The sequence below is a fragment of the Mangifera indica genome, chromosome 6 (assembly GCF_011075055.1).
Source record: "Mangifera indica cultivar Alphonso chromosome 6, CATAS_Mindica_2.1, whole genome shotgun sequence".
Classification (NCBI taxonomy): Eukaryota; Viridiplantae; Streptophyta; class Magnoliopsida; order Sapindales; family Anacardiaceae; genus Mangifera; species Mangifera indica.
In genome coordinates, this window is record NC_058142.1 from 18,583,241 (window position 1) to 18,605,120 (window position 21,880).

Below are 21,880 nucleotides of genomic sequence, written 5' to 3' on the forward strand. Positions count from 1 at the left end.
AAAAAAAAAAAGTCATGTCTAATTGGAAGGAGTTAAGCGGGGAGAATAACTGGTCAGGTCTCCTAAAACCTCTCAACAAAAGTCTTTGCGACAATTTAATTCATTATAGTAAAAGAATTGAGGCCGTTTATGATACGGTCGGGCAGAGTGTAGCAAATCCTCTCAGTTACGGGCAACCCACATACGAAGAAAAAGACTTGTTTTCTAAGGTTGGCTTGGAGCATTACACCATGAACAACTATGTTTATGGTAAGTCGACATTTGATTTCATTGATAATGCTATCCCACGTTCATGGTTTGGCTTCGTGGCCGTGGCCACAGATGAAGGGAAGAAACACTTAGGAAGGAGAGAGATTCTGATTTGTTGGAGAGGAACAGTGACCATCATGGATTGGGTAAAAAATCTCCACTTTAATCAAATCTCGGCTTCACCAATTTTGGGCGAACACACTGGAGATGCTTGTGTACATGCAGGGTTTTTCTCTATCTACATGTCAGCTAGAGATCAGGTAAATAATTTATAGTTAACAATAACATACAAATTTATTTTTATTCCATATATTCTATGCAAAATTCAACAGTTTTTTTTTTTTTTTAATTATTATATATAGGTTCTTTCCGCAGTTAAGAAACTGGTGAAGCAGTATGAACATGAAGAGATCAGCATCACAGTAACAGGCCATTCTCTGGGAAGTGCTTTTGCTATATTGACTGCCGTTGACATTGTTGCCAATGGCTATAATTCTAACTCTAGTTCCTCTTCAATGCCTGATGCCATGGTAACAGTCTTTGCTTTTTCAAGTCCCAAGATTGGAAACTCAGACTTTGTGAACGTGTTCAACAAGTTCGACAATCTTCATCTCTTGCACATAAGACACAATCTCGACATTGTTCCTAGAGTTCCACCCACTTCTAATTATTCAACAATGGGAACTGTGTTAAATATCACCTACACCAGTTACACAATAAAGGATTTTTTACGCCCTACTATCACCTCTATCTCTGAAATGGTGATCAGGTTTCACATTTTGAAAAATTTACATGTGGCAATTGAAAAACAGCAAGAGAAAAAATTCCGATTTTCGTCGCTAGTACCCGTACAACAGTTGACGCTGTTCCCCACACAACCCATCTTGAAGAAAATTTTGCCGCAGCAGATCACGGTGCTCCCCATGGGAGACACGTTGGCATTGGCGATATTGTCATTCTTGACGATGAATTTGAAGAATTATCTAATGTGATAATTGAAAACTTGGAAATGGCTATCGCTATTACAATCTGTGTCTTCGAGCTCCGCAACTCCAGATTCAGATTGCCAGGGAAGATAATAACTATATATTGCTAAATAAGGTTTGTGTCACCATTTTGTATAAACTAATACTATGTTTTGAGAATAAGTTCCTCCACTCATCGAGGATTCAGTTTGCCTTTTCATGTTTGTCATATGGTTCGTTTGCTTTGGGCTTAGTAGTCAGTACTCTGTACTTGTGTTATTTTGTATCAATAAAATACCTACTATTGAAAGCTATACACGTTTTTTTTTTCCTTTAAAATGAAAATCATTGTAATGAGCCGAATTGAGTAGGGTTTAACTTGAGTTCGATTTGATAACATTAAGGATAAACTTGCACTTACCAAGCTAGAAAAGTTGGATAATATGCAACTCAAGTTTGAACTTGCCAAAGGAATGGTTGAATTGAACTTAGCTTAAAAATTAATTTAAACTCATTAATGTTTAGAATAACATTAAAATTTCATTACTTATATATTTATTAATTATCTCAAATTCAAAATTAGAAAAAAAAAATTAAGGGTCTAGGTACTTCAAACTTCAAGGGTATTAATATTTTATTTAAATTGACTGTGAACTCATAAGTTTACCAAAAACAATAAAGAAGAAAAAAAAAATTTAATATGGATAAGATGTTAACAAACCTTATATTCATGTTAGCTCTCCACATATGGTTTTTTTTTTTTTGGTGAGTAAAAATATATTAACAAGAAACGATGAGTCTTGAAAGAGGATTCGAGAACAACCTAAACTTAACTTGCAAAAAGGGAGGACAACGAACAAAACAAAAAGATGCTCAGCTTGCTCTAATAAATCCTAAAAAAGGCTAAGGTCCAATCCTCTTAAAGACCTATTAAGGTTTCTATGATGATAGGGTTCAAGAGAAGGATATGACAACACAAAACCAAAGCTATCAACCTAAGCTCTCCACATATGTTTAGCTTTGCTTTATCATGAAGATTGTGTAACCATTGTAACACTTCTTCCTAAGAATATATCCTTACATAGAATATGCCTCGAAGAGACACGTGCTACTTAACCTCTTAATTAAAATAGCATAATTGAAAACATGATATTGAATATGAACTTAAAGTGTGCAAAAAAGTGTAATGAAAAAAAAAAACTGAGATACCTCCATTTATTAAAATCATAAATCACGTGCCTGAGAACTCAATCCTTAAAAATGCTATGCAAAAGACATCTATACAATCAGAATTTGAAATGATGAAATACACAAATATGAAATAAACTAGAAATGACAGTTTTGCCCTCACCCTCATGCAACTGCTCGGTTGGACTACTAACTCCCCCGCATGCCCTGCTACTCACTTTTACATATAAAATCACATAAAAGGAACACGTGAGTAAAAAATACTTAGTAGATGACCTCTTGGTACCCTATGCAAAGTATAAGACTAAAACTAGCGCTCCACTAATGAATCTCAACGTGGTCATAACTTGACACCCTTATGCCCTATACATAGGTCATTCACAAAGAATACAAAGGCTTAAGCTAATTTCGACATATCTAATACCCTAATGAAAGCAAATGACACCTTGTGTCTACTAACTATTGTGCCTTGTGCATGTGCCATTAGACGTATTGGGTGATTAACTATGATAACTTTGTTACACGAGGAAACTGGTCACAATCTCTCCCTTACCACATGCATATAGTTGCGGGATTGCTAACTAAAGAACCATCATTGGATAACCCTTACCACGGGCACGTATGTGATGCATTTCGTTGAGTATGTGAGAAACTAACTGAAGAGCCACTATCCCTTACCATGTATATCTAAACTGAATTAAACTATGTAGCTACTTTTCTTTGGTGTTGAATGCATGATGCATCTTATGAGTATCTATCTAGCTCCCACAATTGGTGACTATCTAGGTGTACTTTACTTTCTTTATCTCTTTTGAATTTTTGACTTGGATTCAATTTGATTGGGTCTGTGTTGTTTTCTACATAATCGGGTACTTTTATTATAATTGTCTTGCTCATCTTGCTTGTTAGGAGTCTTTTCTATTCCTCTCTTTCTTTTCTTCCCCTTTCTTGTATGTAGCCTAAGGGTAAAATGGTATTTTTCTTATGTTGGCACATGCACAGGCATGCTGTGAGCATGTACCCCTGTGCTCTTCATAATACTCAAGCACTGGTGTGCCCCCTCTAACAACGGTCATTCCACGTAGGAGAAGCCAAGCATGAGATAGAAAGAGGTTCAATAACTTTGTATTATTAAAGTGTTGACCTGACTGTGTTTGTCTATTTTGAAATTGATGATACTTAAACCCTTTTTATAAATAGCATGCAAAGTGAGCATGTCTGCAGAACGCAGTTGAGAGCTAAGGAAATGCCTAACTGGAAGGAGTTAAGCTGGGAGAATAACTTCTCAGGTCTCCTAAAACCTCTCCACGAAAGTCTCTGCTACAATTTAATTCATTATAGTAAAAGAATTGAGGCTGTTTATGATCCAATCGGGCAAAGAATAACAAATCCTCTAAGTTACGAGCAACCCATATATGAAGAAAAAGACTTCTTTTCTAAGGTTGGCTTGGATCATTACACCATGAACAACTATGTTTATGGTCAGTCGACATTTGATTTCTTTGATAAAGCTATCCCACGTTCATGATTTGGCTTTCTGGCCGCCGCCATAGATTAAGGGAAGAAACACTTAGAAGGAGAGAGATTTTGATTTGCTGGGGAGGAACAGTGACAATCATGGATTGGTTAAAAGATCTTCATTTTAATCAAACCTCAACTTCACCAATTTTAGGCGAGCACACTAGAAATGCTTATGTACATGTGGGGTTTTTCTCCACCTACATGTCAGCCATAAATCAGGTAAGTAATTTATATTTAACAATAACACACAAAAAGTTAATTTTTCCATTTATTCTACGCAAAATTCAAGAGTTTTTTTTTAATTATTATATATAGGTTCTTTTCGTAGTTAAGAAACTAGTGAAACAGTACCAACACGAGGAGATCAATATCACAATAACAGACCATTCTCTAGGAAGTGCTTTCGCTATATTGACCGCCATTGACATAATTGCCTGTCGTGATAATTCTTTTTCTGGTTCTTCTTCAATGCCCAGTGCCATGGTAATAGATTTTGTCTTTTCAAGTCCCAAAGAAGGCGAAACTTAGACTTTGTGCACATGTTCAACGAGTTCAACAATCTTCATCTTTTGCACGTTATTAGGCATAATCTCGACATTGTTGCCAGAGTCCCAACTACTTCTAATTACTAGGCAATGGGAACTGTGTTAAATATCACTTACAGCAATGTTATCTGAACCAATTTTTGAGTACATATTATATATCATAATGTGATTAAATATTATTTTTATTATTAATTTAAAATTATCTAATTACTTGATAATATATATTAAATATTATTTATTTATCTATTCAAAATAAGTATGTACAATTTTATTATATTAATTTAAACCCTTAATTTTTTAAATATTATATTTAAATATTATAATTTTTATATATATCAATTATTTTTAAAAAATAAAAACACACCAATTTCAAATTATTAAAAGTTAATAATATTTTATTTAGAGAAATCAAATAATAAGGAATTGAAGAATCTTTCATTACAAATATAGGAATATAAAATTTAATTAAAATAACAGTACCACACCAATTATAATTACTATTGAAACTAAACATAGAAACGGAGAATTATTTTATTTTCTCATACATAGATTAACAAATACATTCTTTTATTTTCCCTACTTCAATTTAATCTCTGACAACAAATAATTCAATGCAATTTCTATGTTAATTAAGCAACAAAGCAATCTACACAAGTTGAAACCAAGGAGATTCCCATATCAATGAAGCAAAAACCACACAGTAATTTGCCACTGCCACAGAAAATTTATTCTTGTGTGGATGGCAATATTTATTGGTTTCATTAAGACTCCTTGCCAGCATTGTTCTATCTACTAATATTTAAAAATAATCAAGTTATTAATGATTGGGCGAAACTAAGAAATAACCCCTCACATGCAAAATCATTGAATTCCATGGAATTGAGTATGATTATATGCGTGATAGCATCTTTTATACCAGGAATATCAATGAAGCCGATTACTGCTTGCTCAGGAACTAACGCAAAGCATTCTATTGGAAAAGCAAGTCAATGCAAGTCTTTATATATGTATAATGCGTATGCGACAGTCAAGCCACGGCAATAATCCCTGAAAAAACAATTCAAGTGTCAATGAATGGCGTGCAATTTGTTTAGCAAGAGCTGTGGACCCTAAACAAATCCCATCCCTCGTTTAAATTCCTAATACCAAATTCTTTATCTCAATTATTGGTAATCTTACTATCAACACTAACTGAAATTTCGTTCTACAGCCTTCTAGCTTTATATAAATTTCTCTGCAACATCCTGAAAGACCAGTTCCTTTAGTAGTGGAATTTTTGGAAAGTTATTCAATACATTAACAATTCGACTTTATGGTGGAAAGAGAGATTCCATGAATTTCTCTGTCCTTATTACGTGTATTCCTTTATAGAAATATCCAGAGAAGCCCACCTCCGTTCAAAAAAAATTTAAAGATAGTGATGAGAATTTAGTACAGGATTCATGTAATGCTTATTATGTTGTGCTAAATTTATATTTGTATGCTTCCCAGCTGTTATTTTATGTTTCTTAATGAGTTAATTTCATAAACTAGAATGAATGCTTCCCAGCTGTGCGGAGTTATAAAAGTTGAATTAACTGCATTGTAATCTATTTATAGTTAAAAAATATATAAATGTGTAAATTTAATTATTTAATTATTCATCTATATTAATTCAATATTTATTAAACTGATTATTTATACAAATTTACCAATTCACTTTGCATCATATTTGTATAGAAAATAATTCAAAAAGAGTTTATACATTTACTATTAGAGTAATACTATGGCCTATACTATATTTATGTCTATTTTCTCTTCAATTTCAATATATATATTTTTATTTTAAAGAATTCTAACCATAGTCCTCCACCCACTTTTTTATTCTTCAAAATAAAATCATATCTAGCATAATCATATTTTTATATAACATAAGCATTTAAACCGATTATGAATGATTTATTCTTTTCCGAGCTCTATGTTTAAGGAGTGAGTAATCACTTTACATTTGCTTAATTTGATTTTGGAACGTTGTTGATTTATTTCAGATGGCTGCTAAATAGAGAACCGGTGAGGTGCATATAGCTTCAGTTTTAGTAGTCTTCTTCCTAAAAATGTTATTGTAGCATAATCATCTTTTGTGTTTTACACTTCTAGTCTTCACTTTGTTGATTATTAAATGACTGGTGAAATGGTCTTTGTATATAATAATGAAACCAAATTGTAAAGTAGTTAAGGCACGTTTGTTGTTCAATGTATCGCATGTTGGTTGGGCATTAGATTGTAAATGTAAGTGTGAGTAAAATCAACTTTTTAGAGTGAGAGAGACCCAATAATAATGTTATGATGGCACAACAAGTCATACCAGAGTTCAAGATTTGGAATTCCAACTTGGTAACCCAAATTCCCAGTTGAATGAAGGTTGTGCGTTTTACTTTCTATTAATTCAAATGAAAACTAAGAATTGAGCTAGTTTTTGGAATGGGAAAGATCAATAGCATTTTTTTGATTGCCCATCCTAATGTTTTATGTCCAATAACTTTCGTAACTTGTCCCATTTTACCTCAAAAAATAAAAACTATTCCTTTAGTGATTCTTTCTACTTAAAGTATGATTTCATAAAAATATATAACCCTCCTTAGAAGTTGTGGAAACCTTCCTGGCATTTGCTTTCTAGGGTGTGATTAGTTATTGATCACAATTTTCTTCCACTTATTCATATTAAATCTATTTCCCATTGACTAGGAATTACTATTTATACATGCATCCCAAATACATAGTGCATTGCAGTAATTAAAGAGACTTGTTTTCTGAAGTTCTCTTTACTCTCTGTGGTTACCAAACGTTAACTCTTTTCAGGTTAATGTTCATGACTTGATGATTTTAGTTTACTTTAGATTATACACATATGTTTCCATTTCCTCATTTAATTTTTTTCCTTTGTGCTTGTGTATATATAAAGGTAATAAAGAGGTACCACCATCATAAATTATGATGCAAGGTGCAGAAATACAAGAAACAGTAACAATAAATATTGATTCATCAGCCAATGCTCCCGTAGCACCAAATGAGATCCCAAATGGTGCTTCAATTCAAAGTAGGTGGCCTTCACTGCTTCTACCATCGAGTAAGCTATGATCTTTGAACTGAATTTTCTTTTGCATATATTTTTTATTCAACTGTATTAACTTTTTTTTTTTTTTTAAATATACACAGGAGAAAACCGAAGCAACTATCTGAACACATGTGTGGCCCTTCATAAGGCTGCATTAAAAGGTGACTGGGGAATGGCTAAGCATATTTTTGGACAATATCCTCGATCAATATTTTGTGCTTGTATAACAAAGGGAAACCAAACTGTTCTTCATATTGCAACGGCAGCAAGACAAACCAGCTTTGTAGAGGAGTTGGTAAAACTGATGGAACCAGAAGAATTGACGTTGCAAGACGAAAATGGAAACTCTGCGTTCTGTTTTGCTGCTGCAGTTGGAGCGATACAGATTGCCAAGATAATGTTGATGAAAAACCCTCGTCTTCTAACAATCCGAGGCAGTGAAAATATGAGTCCACTTTATATAGCCGCTGTATTTGCCCAAAGAGACACGGCGTCTTTTTTATACCGTGAAACTAAAGATATGTTGACAGAGAAGGACCGAATTGCTATATTTTTCACCTTTATCAATACTGGTTTCTGCGGTAAGTTTACATCCAAATCTTATTCTCTAATCAGCATGTTAGATAGCATCACATCACAAAATCAGCAATTTTGTTTATGATATAAAAATATGTTGAGTGAGTTTTGTCTAGATCTGGCGTTGGAAATGCTGAAAGATCATCCAGACCTTGCTGTGGCTCGTGACAGGAATTCTGAAACAGCTTTGCATGTTTTGGCTCGAAAGCCTTCAACTTTTGCTGGCAGAAATGCAGGACTCTTGAAGGGGCTTATCACCTTGTGTCAGTTTCTCCAATACATAATAATCCTTAAGATATTCATTCACGTGATGTGATTATATTAATTCGCGGTTATTATTGTTACCTTAATATAATTACAGAATTTGCTTCTTACTTTTAGTACCAGAATTGAAGTTCATGTCTCGCAAAGAGTTGATATCAACTCAAGCTCTTCAACTAGTCAGATGTCTTTGGGAAGAAATATTAAAACGAGACGACTCAGAGCTCACAAAACTGATCGGAACACCTTCACAATTGTTGTTTGATGCAGCTAAATTGGGCAACTTCGAATTCCTGGCAGAGCTCATTTGCTGTTATCCTGATGTGGTTTATGAATTGGATGACAATAGTCATAGCATATTTCACATTGCTATTTTGCACCGTCATGCAAATATATTCAATCTAATATACGAGACAGCCTTCACAAAGGAATTAATGGGCAACTTTGAAGACAATAACCAGAATAACATATTGCATTTGGTTGCAAAATACCCAGATTCCAGTCGAGTTAGTATCGTATCCGGAGCAGCTCTACAAATGCAGCGAGAATTGTTATGGTTTAAGGTACTCTTAATTCCGTAGTTTAATACTATATTATTCTCAAGTTTAACTTTAATATTTTTGTCATATAACATTTTTTTTTGTTAATGATGATATATAGGAGATTGAAAAGATGGTTCAACCCTCATTTAGAGAGAAGAAAAATTCAGAAGGCAAAACACCTCAAGAGATTTTCACTGAAGAGCACAAAGAGTTATTGAAAAATGGAGAATTGTGGATGAAGAAGACAGCTGAGTCGTGTATGCTTGTGGCGACACTAATTTCCACTATGATGTTCGCTGCAGCCTTCAGTGTGCCTGGTGGAAATGATAATAATAGGGGAACACCGATTTATCTAAAAGAGTCTTTGTTTCAAGTTTTCGCTTTGTCAGATGTCATTGCATTGTCTTCCTCTACAATCTCGATTCTGATGTTTCTGTATATCCTTACATCGCGCTATGCAGAAGACGATTTTCTTAAGTCGTTGCCGTTTAAGCTGATGGTTGGACTCTCAACACTGTTCATATCTATAATTAGCATGATGGTGGGTTTTTGCACAACATTCTTCTTAGCTTATCATGATCGATTAAACTGTTTGACCATGCTTACTGCTGTACTTGCTTCTGTACCGGTTACTCTCTTTGTTATGCTGCAGTATCCCCTTCTAAGAGACATATTTTGTTCAACATACCAGTCTAGGTTTCTGTTTAGGCCATTAAATCTATGATAATATGCTGTAATAGTAATATAGACATGGATTATGTTGTATAGTATGAAACAAAAGTTTTTCAATTGTTGCCTTAATTGTTGTCTTAGTCATTTCTTTCGACTTTCTGAGTGTTGTACATATAGGTTGGATTAATTACATAAATTCATAAACAATATTCATGTAATTGATCAATTGAAAAACAATACGGTTATGTAATTCTTAAGCATGTAGGTCGCAGAATACTTGAAATTAAAAGTTTTAGGGATTCATACAAATCTGATGCACTATAGGTGATTATGTGAAATATATTCCGAATTCAATAGATTATCAATTATTGAAATTGGTCTTTCTTCCATGGATGCTCCAAAAAAAATGACCATATATTTTAATGAGTGGTTTATCATGCATGCAAAGGGGAAATAACCTTATTTTATAGTAGTTTATTAACCCTCTTATCATAATAAACTCAATAGCCCACATGTGCATTGTCATAACTTTAGATTTTATTTATAAAATGTATGCAGTTTCAACAAAATTGATTACAGTATACACACATAATTCACTAGATTATATATTTGCCTGGTAAAAGAATACCAATGTTTGTGGACCTACGGAAAATTTTCTAGCAGTGTAGGCTCAACTTGCCACCACTTCTTTTAATTCAATATATATTAAATTGATTATTTATACATTAATTTCGCTTTTATTAATATCCCATCTCTTATTTTAATGAAGAATAAATATATTATTCATTTTCTTGAAATTACTTTCTCGTTTTGTCTATAAAAGAGTAATTGACATGTTCCCATTTAAGGTTTGGTGCAAAACACTTTTCCACCTTAGTTTGCATTAATAATATTTTCTCACCCAAATACTTCATTAACTGAAAAATTAGAATAAACGAGCAAATATATAATTTTGTTTTTAAATAAAAAAAGTCACTTACCCAACATAAGTCAGATATATTTTTAGATTTCCTATATGGGTGATACCTTCAGTCTCTCTTTTCCTCATCCTCTTAATTTCTCTCTTTCTCTCCTCTCATAACTTTTCTTCTTCTAGATTATTCTTCTCATTTCCTTGAGATTTGTTTATTCTTCTCATTTTATTCTTCTATTTTTTTCTCTTTTGATTTTCTTCGTTTATGGGTGTTGCTTGGTTCGTAAACCCTAAACCAAGTTATGCAAAAACAAAAGCACTTTAAACCTTAACCCAAGTTAATCAAGTTGTATCTTGTCGATTCTAGGCTAATGTTACAAGTTTACAAAGATTGTTGTGGTGGACAGTAGATGATATTAGAAGAGGCAGTAACCAACTCTTCAACAATGATAGAAAGACGTGTATATATATGTGTGTGTGTGTGTGTGTGTGGGGTTTGGCTTCTTGGTGAGTTTCCCTCTCTTAAATGTGGTTGAATATCTTTGCCTATCTGTAATTTTAGTCTCTTCTGAGTAAATTTTCCTCAAAGATGCGTTTGGAAGTTATACGTAATTCATATGTACTTTTAAATACCTTTGCCTCTTTGAAATGTTAGCCAAAATAGACAAAACATTTCGAGCAATGAAGGAAATTATTGGACAAGATTCCGCTGGAAGAACAAATATATTAATCAAAATGCAAGAAATCTGTATACTATTTCTAGTTTTATTAATTTTCTTGAAATGACTTATGAAAATTCGTTTTGAAGAGCCTTGTGTTCAGTGAGGATGTTGAATATTTTTCAAATCATACGAGTCTGCATACAAACTATACCTGCAACAAAATTGAGAATTGTTTTCTTTTTCACAAATTCAATACAGATTTTGTTTTGAGATGGAGGTGCACAACCTTCAAATGAATATGTCGAAGTGGATATTCTGCATGTGGATAAGATAGAGGTGTACAACTTCAACATGAATATGCTAAAGGTATTATGTTGCAGTTATCTTGGTTTTGAGATTGTTGGTCTTGTTAATTTACTGGGCTTATTGCCGCCTTCATCTATGTATTCACCATGCTATTTTTTATTTTTAATTTAATATCCAGAGGGTGTTGCTGATGTAGACTTGGTTCTTTTGCTGACAACAAGACCTACCACTGGGAATACTCTCGCATGGGTAGTGGCATATGAGTGGGATTAATGGGGACATGCAATTGCTAGTAACTATTTAATGGGTTATCTTCCTTGTCTAGCAGTATCTTGCGTATGTGCACAATATAATTCTGAAATCAAAATTATGGTGCTTTTCCTTTGAAGGACATGTAAATGTTGCTCCTGTTGAGCAAAAGTGGTGATTATAGAACACTAATTTTGCTAATGTTTGAAAATTACAAAACCACATCTACACATTTCACAATACTTTCTCTACACTTACACAAAAATACTCACTCAGTCACTCACTTGGCACTCTCAGCTCACCTACTCACTTTGCAAACACATCTCACAATACACTCCCTCAATTATTTTTGCACACACACATGTTAGTACTTGATTCCTATTTATACTAGGTTGATGTCGATTTACAAAACCGACTTTAAATCTTCTTCAAGGCGGTTGAAAGTTGTGAAACAAAATCTGGATGTTTGTTCTTCTTGGAAGCATCAGCAAATTACAAGGAAAATTTGGATCCTTGGAAACAGATTTGTAGGAGATGCGTTTTCTTGTGGAGAAAAGAAAATTCTAGAGAGAGAGAGGTGGTGCATATATTTAACACTCCCTCGCACCGATTACTCTCATGTGCCTTTGATCTTGCAGCTATACTGAGTTGTTCACTATTATGATATTTTCTGTTAATGTTGCATTTGCGTATTTGGGAAACCTCCTAAATTGAGGCACTTACTCCTCTTGCTTTTCTAGTTGACATGTCAGCCATGGACGTTTTGATTTTTAGAAGATTCAGATTTAGCCTCTTGATGCTCTATGATTGGTTGCTCTTCCATAATTACTTCTTCACTTGGTCGCCTATTGTCAAGCTTAAAATTTTCTTTTACTTTCATGTAGCTTTTCTTTAATCTCTTTGGTGTTTGATAGTAAATCTACTTCCGGTGATCATCATGAAAATGTCTTATCAAATATCATATTTCTAAAGATGTAACATGGCTCTATTGCTGGATTACAACACTTCTAACATTTTCTTTCGTCATTATAACCCACAAATATGCAACGAATAACTTTTTTATCAAACTTGCTTTTCTGATGACTAGGGAGGAATAAATAATAAACACATCCAAATATTCTGAAGAGGCTCACTATGGGCTTGAGATTCCTCAACTTCTCAAAGGGTGACATAAAACCAAGTCTTATTTGGGGTAACCTATTGACCACATATGTTGTTGTCTTCATATAGTTAACCTAGAATCGAGGTGGGATGTTCTCTACATGAAACCTGCTTCTACAAGTCTCTACCAAATGTCGAGAATTATTAACGTATTCTACACTCATGTAAGTATTTTGAAAACTCATGTGATATATACTCTTCTCTTATCTGTACATAAACATTGAATCTTTTTGTCTATTTTTTTTCAACATTTTCCTTAAATTCTTTGAACTTGGAAAGGGCCTTTACTTTTTCTTTCATAAAGTAAACCCAAATGTACTTGGAGAAATCATCAGTGGATGGTGCGGTGTTTCTGTAGTCAACTATATCTCATAAATCCTGACCAACAAATAAAGTTGAATATGAGTACTCCAATTATTGTAATTGGAGTTATTGAGCTTCCCAATTCTACCAATTGAACTTGAAAATTTGCCATAATGATTGGTAATAATGCCTAGTAATATAACAAGTAAGCCTGACCCCAACCAATCAACTTCATGGTCCATAGACCTAGACTGTACTCAAACATTATTCCCCATCTAAGTTTTAATATAAGGACAAAAATATATCTCTAGGATTTCAAAAACTCAAACTTTCATCTATGACTCAATTTCTATTAAAAATCTTAGTTAAAGTTAAGGATAAAATTATCATTTATTAAAAAAATATAAAAATTAAAAATTTATCACATTTTCCTCACAAAGTTTAAAAACTCACAACTTTCCCCCTAAAGTTTCCAAAATTTGAAAGTAACCATTTCACCCCCAAATCCTTAGGTTTTCTTTCTCCCCCAAAAGGTTTAAAAATCTCATAATTTAAAAAATTAAAATTTTATTACATTTTTCTCCCAATGTTTAAAAATCTCCTTATACTTGACTGGCTTCTTGGCCCAAGATTTTTCGACTTTCCAATTAAGTTAGCGTCTCTTCTCTTTCCATGGGAGGCTTAACATGCCATAATAATAAATATATATATATATATATATATATATATATATATATATATATATATATATATATATATATATATATATTTGATATATGTCATTAGTTGGTTGGATGATTTTGAATTAAGAATAAAAACTCGTTCAATCACATGATGACACATCATGTATATACTCATTTATGTAATCAAAAGTGGATGTGCATAATATTAATCTAACTCGTGACCATTTGAACTCGGTTAAGTGAATTATATCTTTCAAGTACACTTTGATAATTGGAGCAAGCTTCAAGGTTTTGTGAACCTTGTCCTCCTTTTATCTATGAAAAAATGAGAATTTAACATGCGTGGTAAAGCAATTAATCCCAATTAATTCCAATTAAAAAGGAATAGATCATGTCTGGTTGGGATATTAAAAAGAATACCATCATTTGGACTCGCATACACATTTTTACTACACATTTTATTGACTAAATATTTATACCACAAAGTCCACAAAGTCTAGCATAATACCTAAAGTACCATTATTTTCAATCTTAAAAACACAAGTCTCAGTCAACCTTTGAATACTAAATAACAAATATCTTATAAAGATTTTTGCATAAAATTTATCTTAATCTAGATCATTATTAATCCATACCCTTTATATTATGTTTTTTTGTTTGTTTCAGAATTAAAAACCAAATAATATATAGTAGACAAATTATGTGATTTACGAAAATGAAAATTTATTTTTCAATATTGTCATTTGTCAGTTAAATTAGTTAGATATTGATAGTACAACCTAAAAAATAAAACTTGGTTATGTGGAATAAGTGTCTATGATGTGCCTGGAATGAAAATCAAGTAGAAAAGGTGCCTGGAGGATATCTTAGGATAGGAGATATCTCCTAATACCCTGAAATATCTTCCAGGTAGACAAGGTCACCTACCAGTTCTTTCAAACCTCTAATTTAATTTAATAACTTAAATTCTCAATTAAATTAAATTATTAAATTAAATTAGAGGTTTGAAAGAACTGGTAGGCAACCTCACCTATTATCTTCTAGGAGGCAATATCTATCTCCTAGTAGGAGATATTTTCTACCATTCGATTATCTTCAGGTACATTTTCTACTTGATTTTCATTTCAAACACATTATAAATAATCATTTTACATAATCAAGTTTTATTTTTTAGGTTGTACTATCAGTATCTAACTAATTTAACTGACAAATAACAACATTGAAGAATAAATTCTCATTTCCATAAGTCATAGAGTTTGTCTAATATATATTATTTGGTTTTTAATTCTAAAACCAAAAAAAAAATAATAATAATAATAATATAAGGAGTATGGATCAATATTGATTTGGATTATGATTAGTTTTATGTAAGATCTTTGCAAGATATTTGTTATTTAATGTTCAAAGGTTGACTGAAACTTGAGCTTTTAAGGTTGAAGACGAGAGTACTTTAGGTATTATGTTAGACTTTGTGGTATATATGTTTAATCAACAAAATGTGTGATAAAAATGTATACACAGGCTAAAATGATGGGTTTTTTTTTTAAATATTCCCTGTCTGGTCATGTTGCAAATGTATACTACTTATGACTATATAATTAAGGCCAAAAGACTTATTCCCACCCCAGGTATAGTGAAATTCCAAACTTATACTCTCCAACTTTCACAAACCCAAATACCTATCCATAAGGTAATTTCTGTTAAAAATCTTAGTTAGAGTTATGGGTAAAATTGTCATTTAATAAAAAATTTAAAAAACGAATTTTTTATCACATTTCCCCCCACAATTCGAAAACTCACAATCCTCCCCTTCAAATTTTCCTTTAAAGTTTGACAAGTGGTAATTTCCCCCTAGGGGTTTTTTCCTTTTTTCTTTGGCAAGGATTTGCCATCTCTAACAATCAGCCCTCCTCCCTCCCGTCTTATCTCTCCCTCTTGACCTCTCTTCGACCATTGATCGATGAAAGCCATTTGAAAATTCAGACGATTTTCATTTGGAAATCTTTGAGACGATTTTCATCTGGACGTCGTCCAGACGAAGAGATCTCTCGGTTTGGACAATGACATGTCCAAACGAAAATCATCTAGTTTTCCAAACAATTTCTGTCTATTGGTGGTCAGAGAGAGGCCAGGAGGGAGAGATAAGATGAGAGGGAGGACGGTTAAGGATCGGAGATGGTAGATCCTCGCCGAAGAAAAGAGGAAAAAACTTTAGGAGGAAATTATCAATTTTCAAACTTTGAGTGGGAGAAATTGCGAGTTTTTAAATCTGGGGGAGAAAAATGTGATAAAATTTTAATTTTTTAAATTTTTTTCATAAATGACAGTTTTACCCTTAATTCTAACTGAAATTTTTAATGGAAATTACCCCATAAGTGGGTATTTAAGTTTTTGAAAATTATATGGTATAAGTTTGAGATTTCACTATACCTTAGGTAGGAATAAGTCTTTTGGCTTATAATTAAAAATGCTGTCACATTTCACAGTGCTTAGATTTATAATTTAGCTAAACATTCCTGGACGCCTTTAATTGTGTTAGCTTATTATTAATTAATGACTGTTTTTTGTTTATTTTATGCATTGCAATGTAACAAGTTTGAAGAGATAAGGTAAATCGTAGATTCAAACACTTGTTAAAAGCATTATTTTGATGCAAAAGTAGATGAAAACTAATGTATCAAGCATGAAGAAGTTAAATAAAACAGCCACAGATAATTAAGTTTCCTGAAGTACCAGAATTTCAACTTGGGAGATAGAGAGAGTACATATATATGCATCAAAAGACTTGAAAGAAATTAAATAAAAGAAAGGAGAGATCTCAACGTTATATGACAAAATCAACTCTAGGGGTTTCATTTAGAAGTACAAACTGATACAAAAAACACAACTACGTATATATAGACCGCCTTTAGTAGATTTAGATATGGTGCAATTAATTTTTTATTTCCCTTCATTATAGTTAAATAACATATTCATTTTCTTCATCTCCTTAATTAGATTGGTTTAATCTGCTTTTTCCAGGTTTGGGTGATGTATACATTCTCATGTTTCAGGTTTGGATTGTGATGATTTGGGATGGAGTTATTGAAGACAAAAGTAACAGTACAAATTCAATGCGCAAATAGTCTAACAACTATTGAGAAAAGAAAATTTGTTTGCTTTAATTTATTCGTTATGAGATCTATTTTAATAATTCTCTTTGACTTTGATAGTGCTATTTTCTTAAATTTATTCTCGTTTTCTTTTATCCATTTGTAAATATTAATTCTTGATTTCTTTGTTTTACAAAGGAGTATGCCTTTATTTAAAAAGAAAATGTTTTAAACAGAATATTCCATGCAATTTTTTTTATGCATACTTCAATGAAGTTTTTATGGGTTGATTGAGTGAGAGTGTTTATTCAATACACTTTCGTTCATATTGCCATTTTTGTGCAGATAAAGATAAGGGTTATAATGCTAATCATATGTGTAAAGTGAAATATTTGCTTTATTTTTTGTTTAATTACAACTTTGATCATATTTTTAGGTTAAATTTGAGTCAAATCAAAGTAAACTTAAATAAGGGTCATTTTAAACTCAATTTGGATCAAGAATAATCAATTTAAGATCAAATTTAATTCATTCAATATATTAAATATAATAAAAAAAATTATCAGAAAAAAAGAAGAATCAATCGAATATAAAAAAACTCTAGAGTTGAAGTAAAATATCATTGATAAGACAAGAACCGATGTAACAACATTGATAATACAAGGAGATTCAAACCTAACTGTACAACTACACGAGCTTAGGGGTTGGTAAATTTAGAGAAACTAATTAAAATAGACAATTTTTCACCTATACCAGTTTTCATTATACATTTCTTCGCAAATAATACGTCCATTACCGATTATGCCCCTAGATATATAAACAGGAAGACAACCCCCAAATAGTCATCTTTCACGCACCCACACACCAAATCACTAAAACTGTGAGAACCATCTGTGACTTTCGCAATTCAATCCTGCAAATCTTCCCGAAACAAGTACAAGATCATACTGAAATGGATTTAGAGGAAAGATTTTCCCTTTTCTTCCTGTTTCGCAACTTAAACTTGAAACGCTTGATTTTGTTTCATTTTTTGGATAATAATGTTGTTGTTGCATCTGTAAACTGTGCTGGGTTGTGTTGAGCAGAATTGTGAACCGATTTATGGATGATGAGCTAATTGTAGCTAGTTTTTAGTAGGCCTTATGTGCATTTACTTAAAATTGGCTACAAGATGGGTTAGGCTTATTAGAGGCATGCAATGTTATGGCAAATTCAACATAAAGTTGGTACGCGATAGAGATTCGATTGGGAGGTTGAAGTCCTTGAATTGTACTCTTGCTGATATCAAATTTGATCTCTGCCAAGGTTATAAAAGTCAACAGAATCATTCTCAGTGCCAATTTATGCCTACAATTTAGCCTGGAATTGTGAGTTAATGTTGTTTGCAGTATCTAAAATTGAAGAGTTAATGTATATACAACTTGCAACACCTGCTATATTTGTCTCTGTTTTACTTGTGTATACTTGTGTTTGAGTTTGTATTCAATTACACAGAATCAATATACAAAGTTTTTGAGTTCTTCGTTGCCACAAATTATAGACGGCAAAACTTGTGACAAAAGGTTTTAAATGATTGAGAGAATGCACTGTACAGAATGGTTTCACCATTGAGAAAACAAAAAAGAAACATTATGAACTTTCATGACGGCTCTCTACTTTTTGTTAGGACTGCTGAAGCAGCTGATGAAACTAAAAGAACATAGAATTTGGTTACTTACAAGCTGTTTTTGCTGAGTTGTAACTGCATTTAGGAAGGTAGAGCATACTGTGAATAGCATCTTTAGGGTTTATGGAAATGCAGCAAATTGTTGTTGATAGATTAATATTACATAGACAAACTATTCCTACAATAACAAAATTATATGTTCTCATTTTGAATACATAAATGTGTATACACTTGATTGTGTCATCATACGATTAGGTAATTTTGAATCAAAGATAAAGTAATATCCAATTACGTGATAACACACAAAAACGTATACCTATTAATATGCTTAAAGTGGGTATGTATAGTATTACTCTTTCTATTACAACTGTAATTGCTAATTTCTTAAAAATTCATATCCCAAAATGAAAGGACCTCTGTAGGATAACCATCAAATTATCCTTTAAGAATCTCTACCAATATGGAAAGTTTTTTTTAGATAAGAATAAAGGAAAGCATGAATTGAGTGATTTCATACATGAGTGTGGTACCTATTAGGGGTCAAGGATAGAGATTCTTTGTGGTCTCACATAATTACTAGTGAATGATAAGTCATTGGAAACTAAGACTTAAATGAACCCAGTCCAATTGTAGAAGTTCCACTTGACAGAAAACTCATCATAAATTCATATTTATGCAAATATCTTTTACCATTGAAGACAGAGATGACTATTTTTTTAATGATTTTATTCTGTAAATATGACAAAAAAAATCCCCCATACAAGTCAGATCCAGTTTAACTTTACCCCTAATATGTTAACGGCTCACTAACATACTAGAGCTAAAGCTAAATGGTTTGTGCATATGAGACTATACAAAGTCTTTCTTATGTGCAATTACTATACCTTTGTAGGATATCCCTCAGATTAATCTTTAAGAATCTTTGAAAGCATATAAAGTATTATTTAGATAAGAAAGCAACTTTAGAGATACTGAATTGTGCAAGTGGAGTGGATTCCTGTATAATTCATAATCAACATATGGTATCTATGAATGGTTGGGTGACAAAAGGTTTGAGCCTTTGTTTTTCATATCACTAAAAAGATAGATATTTATATAATTTTATTCAGCATTTTTTTTCTATAAATAGCATGCAATTTGTGTCTTTCTTCTCATATAGGGCTGAGCAGTATTAAAAAAATAAAATAAAATAAAACAGTCATGTCTAATTGGAAGGAGCTCAGTGGTGAAAAGAACTGGTCAGGTCTCTTAAGACCTCTCAAGAAAAGTCTCGGCCAAACTCTAATTCACTATGGAACACTGTTGAACACAGTGTAACTTCTCCACAGTACGGGCAACCCAAGTATGGGGAAAACGAGTTCTTTTCCAAGGTTGGTCTGGACTTTACATCATGAACAACTATGTTTATGGTGACTCAAAAATTGATTTCTTTGCTAAGGGCTCACGTGCATGGATTCGCTACGTGGCCGTGGCCACAGATGAAGGAAAGAGACAATTAGGAAGGAGAGACATTATGATTTGCTTCAGAGGATCAGTGACAATCGGAGAGTGGGTAAAAGATTTCCAGTTTGGTCAAAGCTCAGCCGCACCAATCTTAGGCCAGCACACTGGAAATGCTCGTGTACATGAGGGTTTTTTCTCCATCTACATGTCAGCTAGAAACCAGGTAAATAATTCAAATGAAAGTTATATTATTTTATATAATATTATGAACAAAAATCAACTTTTGTTTTTATTGTTGTTATATATGCAGGTTCTTAACGCAGTTAAGAAATTGGTCAACCAATATGAACACGAGGAAATCAGTATAACGGTAACAGGCCACTGTCTGGGAGGCTCATTTGCTATATTGAAAGCAGCTGACATAGTTGCCAACGGATATAACAATAAGTCTGATTGTTCTTGCATGCCCAAAGCAATGGTCACAGTTTTTGCCTTTGCAAGCCCCCAGGTTGGAAACTCAGACTTCGTCAAAGTGTTCGATAAATTCAACAACCTTCATCTCCTGCACACTAGGCATTATCTTGACATTGTTCCTGAACTTCCACCGACTACTAATTATTCTAAAATGGGAACTCTGTTACGCATCACCTATACCAATTTTACAATATGGGATTTTCCAGGCCCCATTATCTTCACCGTCAAGGAAATTCTAACCAGGTTTCACCATTTGAAGAATTTACTCGTGGCAATTGAAAAGCAACAAGAAAAGAAAGGCCTCCTTTTTGCAGCTGCCCCAACGGTAGCAGTTTTCGGTGCTCCACAGTTTGTAGGTCAGCAAGGGGCAAATTTTGTCGCAGCACCTCAGGGTGCTCCGCAGTTTGCAGATCTTCCTGGTGCGAAATTTGCCAATGACGATACTGTCATTCTTGATGACGAGATTGATGAGTCAAATGTGGTGATGGAAAAACTTGCAAATGGCAATTACAAGCTGTATCTGCGAATTCCTCAACTTCAGACTACTTAATAATCCTGGGAAAATATTAATTATATGTATTACTAAATAAAGTTTGTGCTTCCAGTTTGCACAAGCACAAATAATATTATTGAGAATAAAGTTCCTCCGAATATGGAGGGGTCAGCTTGGGGTCTACTCTTTGTCGTGTCGTTGGCTTTATGTGTACAATTATATATCAATAAATGCAAAAAAAAAAATTATTAAAACGTGCAATCACTTGTCCAAGAAATAATTTTGATATCCAATTTCGGCTAAAAATTAAAATAATAATAATAATAAAATTTGGGGGCAACAGAAGTTAAAAATCAGATTATTTTACTTAAGTAACAAAGCAACCTTAAAAGTTGAAACCAAGGTAATTCTGGACTTTTTCTTGCTCGCCACAGTTTGTAGTGTGATAGCTTAAGTGTAGTAGCAGTTGCTGCTAATTTCAGGTAGGCAGAAGGTCAGCGGACTTAGTTTTTATATGTTAAGTTTCAAATATTAGCTGGGTTTGTAAGCAGGTAAAGATGCTTACTCTGTCATGACTGTTACAAGGAAGCACAGAAACTCACTGTGCTTCCAAAACGTTTCGGTTCTCAAAACGGCTCAAAACCGATATGAAATATTTCGGGAGCGTTTCAGAAATTATTAAAAAGTTGGAAACGCAGTTCAAATGCAATTTCCTGTTTAAGCTTAAATGAAGAACACTGATGTGAAAAATATACACTTTTTATGATAAGAAATTTTTTGTTTTATTTTTTTAATAAAAATTTGGTATCTATATTTTTCATA

General features: G+C 32.8%; 3 protein-coding genes across 3 annotated transcripts; all 3 read left to right on the top strand.

Moving 5' to 3' along the window:
• On the top strand, positions 1-1,502 carry LOC123219619 (phospholipase A1-IIgamma-like). The gene is made up of 2 exons (XM_044641623.1): positions 1-509; positions 612-1,502. Exons 1-2 carry the CDS (start codon positions 15-17, stop codon positions 1,239-1,241), a joined length of 1,125 nt encoding a protein of 374 aa, XP_044497558.1. The 5' UTR covers positions 1-14; the 3' UTR covers positions 1,242-1,502.
• Positions 1,503-7,438: 5,936 nt separating this feature from the next.
• On the top strand, positions 7,439-9,665 carry LOC123219760 (ankyrin repeat-containing protein NPR4-like). Its single transcript, XM_044641740.1, has 5 exons — positions 7,439-7,574; positions 7,664-8,143; positions 8,255-8,401; positions 8,520-8,962; positions 9,060-9,665. Exons 1-5 carry the CDS (start codon positions 7,439-7,441, stop codon positions 9,663-9,665), a joined length of 1,812 nt encoding a protein of 603 aa, XP_044497675.1.
• A 10,278-nt stretch (positions 9,666-19,943) lies between these two features.
• Positions 19,944-21,229, top strand: LOC123219542 (phospholipase A1-IIgamma-like). Its single transcript, XM_044641548.1, has 2 exons — positions 19,944-20,314; positions 20,402-21,229. The coding sequence occupies exons 1-2, from the start codon at positions 20,039-20,041 to the stop codon at positions 21,113-21,115; spliced, it is 990 nt and encodes a 329-aa protein (XP_044497483.1). The 5' UTR covers positions 19,944-20,038; the 3' UTR covers positions 21,116-21,229.
• Positions 21,230-21,880: the final 651 nt, after the last annotated feature.

Bases quoted from the DNA above. Each gene is read 5' to 3' on its own strand.
- LOC123219542 (XM_044641548.1), top strand. From the start codon at position 20,039: ATGAACAACTATGTTTATGGTGACTCAAAAATTGATTTCTTTGCTAAG. The intron at 20,315-20,401 runs GTAAATAATTCA...TTATATATGCAG, and splicing joins ACATGTCAGCTAGAAACCAG to GTTCTTAACGCAGTTAAGAA.
- LOC123219760 (XM_044641740.1), top strand. From the start codon at position 7,439: ATGATGCAAGGTGCAGAAATACAAGAAACAGTAACAATAAATATTGAT. The intron at 8,402-8,519 runs GTCAGTTTCTCC...TCTTACTTTTAG, and splicing joins GAAGGGGCTTATCACCTTGT to TACCAGAATTGAAGTTCATG. The intron at 8,963-9,059 runs GTACTCTTAATT...GATGATATATAG, and splicing joins GAGAATTGTTATGGTTTAAG to GAGATTGAAAAGATGGTTCA.
- LOC123219619 (XM_044641623.1), top strand. From the start codon at position 15: ATGTCTAATTGGAAGGAGTTAAGCGGGGAGAATAACTGGTCAGGTCTC. The intron at 510-611 runs GTAAATAATTTA...TATTATATATAG, and splicing joins ACATGTCAGCTAGAGATCAG to GTTCTTTCCGCAGTTAAGAA.